Source organism: Papaver somniferum, chromosome 9 (genome assembly GCF_003573695.1).
Source record: "Papaver somniferum cultivar HN1 chromosome 9, ASM357369v1, whole genome shotgun sequence".
Taxonomy (NCBI): Eukaryota; Viridiplantae; Streptophyta; class Magnoliopsida; order Ranunculales; family Papaveraceae; genus Papaver; species Papaver somniferum.
In genome coordinates, this window is record NC_039366.1 from 16,068,795 (window position 1) to 16,071,834 (window position 3,040).

General features: G+C 35.6%; 1 protein-coding gene across 1 annotated transcript; it reads right to left on the minus strand.

Moving 5' to 3' along the window:
• Positions 1-718: 718 nt before the first annotated feature.
• On the minus strand, positions 719-2,269 carry LOC113309431 (probable LRR receptor-like serine/threonine-protein kinase At5g16900). Its single transcript, XM_026557860.1, has 6 exons — positions 2,120-2,269; positions 1,876-2,020; positions 1,623-1,694; positions 1,447-1,518; positions 1,260-1,331; positions 719-1,130 (listed from the first exon to the last, which is right to left on the minus strand). Exons 1-6 carry the CDS (start codon positions 2,226-2,228, stop codon positions 875-877), a joined length of 726 nt encoding a protein of 241 aa, XP_026413645.1. The 5' UTR covers positions 2,229-2,269; the 3' UTR covers positions 719-874.
• Between the last annotated feature and the right edge of the window lie 771 nt (positions 2,270-3,040).

Genomic DNA, 3,040 nt, shown 5'->3' on the forward strand with positions numbered 1-3,040 from the left:
GATGAAAGTATGAACCCTATAATTTAACCCAAAAAAAATCTATTCTCAAAATCCTAAGAAATCAAAACTGAAACAAAATACTAATTTTCATTAAAAATAGATAACAAATTGTTCATTTGTCTCAGTTCCAAATACTCTAATGACGATGAACCGAAAAAATGAGATTTTAAAACCTAAATCATACCTTTGTTTTGTGCTCATTTCCCTAAATCATAAGCGAAGTTGATGAAGATATTTGTTTCATAACATAAAATACAAATAGAATGTTTTCCATTCTTTGGTTGAAAACATCAAAATTTCCCCTCCGCTCTTCTTTTCTCTTCTACAAACCGCACTGGTCTTCTCTTCCCATCTCTTAGTTTTATCGGTTTTTTTTACATTTTTTGTATAATCCTACGAGGCAGCTGAGTCACATGCTGACTAAGATGTGGGAACCGAGATTTTACACAAGGGTGTACACCTGAGTGGTTATGAGGGCGTTTTGGTCCATAAAGGGTGTTTTATGTATATTGGGCTTAAGGTAAAGGGTGGCATTTCCAGAAGGGGTTGTATGATTAAAACCTCGGTGTGTGTGTGGTGGGGGGTGGGGAGGGTTCTTGACCACATGGGAAAGATTTCGTTGTTCCTTCCTTTAGCACTACAAGCATAAAGCATGCACCAAATGCACAATCGAGACTGCAGTTTGATTTTACTTGTGTTCTTCCAATGCAAAGGAGTGTTGTACTCAAAAAGGTAAAAATGATTACAAACTTGAAAAAATTTCAGTAACGAACCAGCCGCTGAATTCATCACACACAGACAGATGAATATATACGGCCCACACATGAACTCACTCCCTACATCTTTGAGATTTAAAAACCCAAATATCCCAAAATTAAACAATAATCCAAAACATCACAAAGAATGAAATTGCAGAGCCAAGTATGATTGGCAACGAGTTTTCACGACTTCCCGCGTTATCTGTTGGCATTCCTGGTGTCCCCGGTGGGTAAATTATTCCCGGTGTCCCCGGTACATAATTTATTCCCGGTGTCCCTGGTGGGATTTTTATTTCTGTTCCTTCTATATATTCTTCTGTGGGTTTGCATTCTTTTTCATCAGAAAAGCACAAGAGTGTATTCCCGGACAACCTGGTGTGGAAAAATAAGTAAACAAAAAGTGGTTTTACTGACTAAGCTCATAAAATAGAATAGCATGCCAAAAAATAATTCAATCAGATGAGACATGAATTCAGCTCAGTTGGTATTCGTTATGCTTACGTCAACTTTAAGTCTTTATTTTTCTGCAATGAAGTAGGTACTGTCCCCATGAAATGGTTATCCATCAAATTCCTACAAGTAATCACCAAAAGGACAACAATTGATTCATTAGGACATCTCATACATACATCTTAAAGAGACATATTTTGATCCAAAGAAATGAATTAGGGGCCAGGGAATATCTTACAACTCTTTGAGTTTAGGAAACTCGGCAAGAAAATCAGGAAATTCACCGACCAAAGAGCAGTTTCTTAAGTCACTGGCGGAATTTATTTACAAAGAAATAAAAATAAATAGATTAATTAGTACATTTGACATAAATTACTCACACTATTTCAAGTGGATTAGGTGTTGATTACTCACATTATTTCAAGTGCATCCATTGAGCTAAAGTCGGGGAGGGTCCCAAATAGTAATTTTCGATTGCCTAAATTTCTGAAAATTGATATACAAGATCGTCAAATAGTTTGAGTATGTACTATGTACTGTGTTAACAAGATTGACTAGATGAACCAAAATTGTCAAACATCCCGTCAGCACAGCAACAATTGGGTTATATATATACATAAACATTAATAATCTCTTTGAGAACAACAAGAGAGTATTCATATCGTACAATTCCGTTACCCGAGGGGTATCATCCAAGCTGCAAGTAACCCAATAATATGGGGTAGGAAGACATGGATCATCCGGTAATTTTGCAAATGTTTCATTATAATTAAGGTCATTAAACTCCGATTGTAAGAGCTTTATGCCTTCCACTGTTAAAACATTAATCAAACAAATTTAGAAGGAATACAACACATTTACAAATGCAATGAGAGATCTGTTAATGAGCTAGCAAGTTATTAGAACTTTACCATCAGCAGGATATGTTTTCTGTGCCGATGTTGATAAAACGAGAAGCGAGAAAGCCAATACTGATATGTAATTGACAAGATTGAGCTTAGTATTCCTCATGGCTGACATTATGAAGAAAGCTTTAGCAGTTTAGCTGCCAAAGATAAGAAAAAAGAAGAGTAAAGAGATGATATTACTCGATTCAGATACATAAGCTATATATAGACTAATTAATACACAAGGCAAAGGTCATGCCCATCTGTATATTAGACGTGGTTTCAACTTCTGAACTGCTTTGAGATCTTTGCGAATCAATTAAATTACTTTCTTATTTGATAGTTTGTTATGTTAATCACTTTCAAGCTGTTTGCTGTCTTTGGAAATTAATTTAATTGCTTTCTTAAGTGTTAATCACCTCCACGACCTCCATAAATGAGGAGAACGGAGACCTTCTAGAATCATATATGGCACTTTTAAAGGGTTACTGGCCAGAGGTCGTGCAAGTGTCTATGAACATGCACAACAAAATTTAATCAGCTTAATTAACTTCATATAATCTAGTTAAAATTAATAATGGATCCATGGAATAAAAGGAAATGCCAATCATCTTGTTGCGAGAATAGTTCAATATATGCCACGTTGGCCCTAAATGAACCATATTCCAAGACCAAAGCTGCTCTACCTTGTTGATTCTGAAGAACGATATTTCGGGCAAAGGATCAAGTTCTCCGGTTACATATATATGTTGAGAAATTGGAATTTCAGAAGAGAAAAATAAAATCTAGAATTGGTGCCTACAAACTGATTGTGAGAATCGGTTTTGGTTAAGTTGGCTTAGCCGATTGTGGTTGTAAAAATTGACCCCAGTTAACCGTCTATTGTAACAAAGAATCAACCTAGCCGATTGTTCGAAGACGTCAAAATGAAGTTAATAACATGAC

Coding starts and splice junctions, on each gene's coding strand:
- LOC113309431 (XM_026557860.1), bottom strand. CDS start 2,228: ATGTCAGCCATGAGGAATACTAAGCTCAATCTTGTCAATTACATATCA. Junction 2,021..2,119: donor GAAAACATATCCTGCTGATG/GTAAAGTTCTAA, acceptor ATGTTTTAACAG/TGGAAGGCATAAAGCTCTTA. Junction 1,519..1,622: donor ATGGATGCACTTGAAATAAT/GTGAGTAATCAA, acceptor AAATTCCGCCAG/TGACTTAAGAAACTGCTCTT.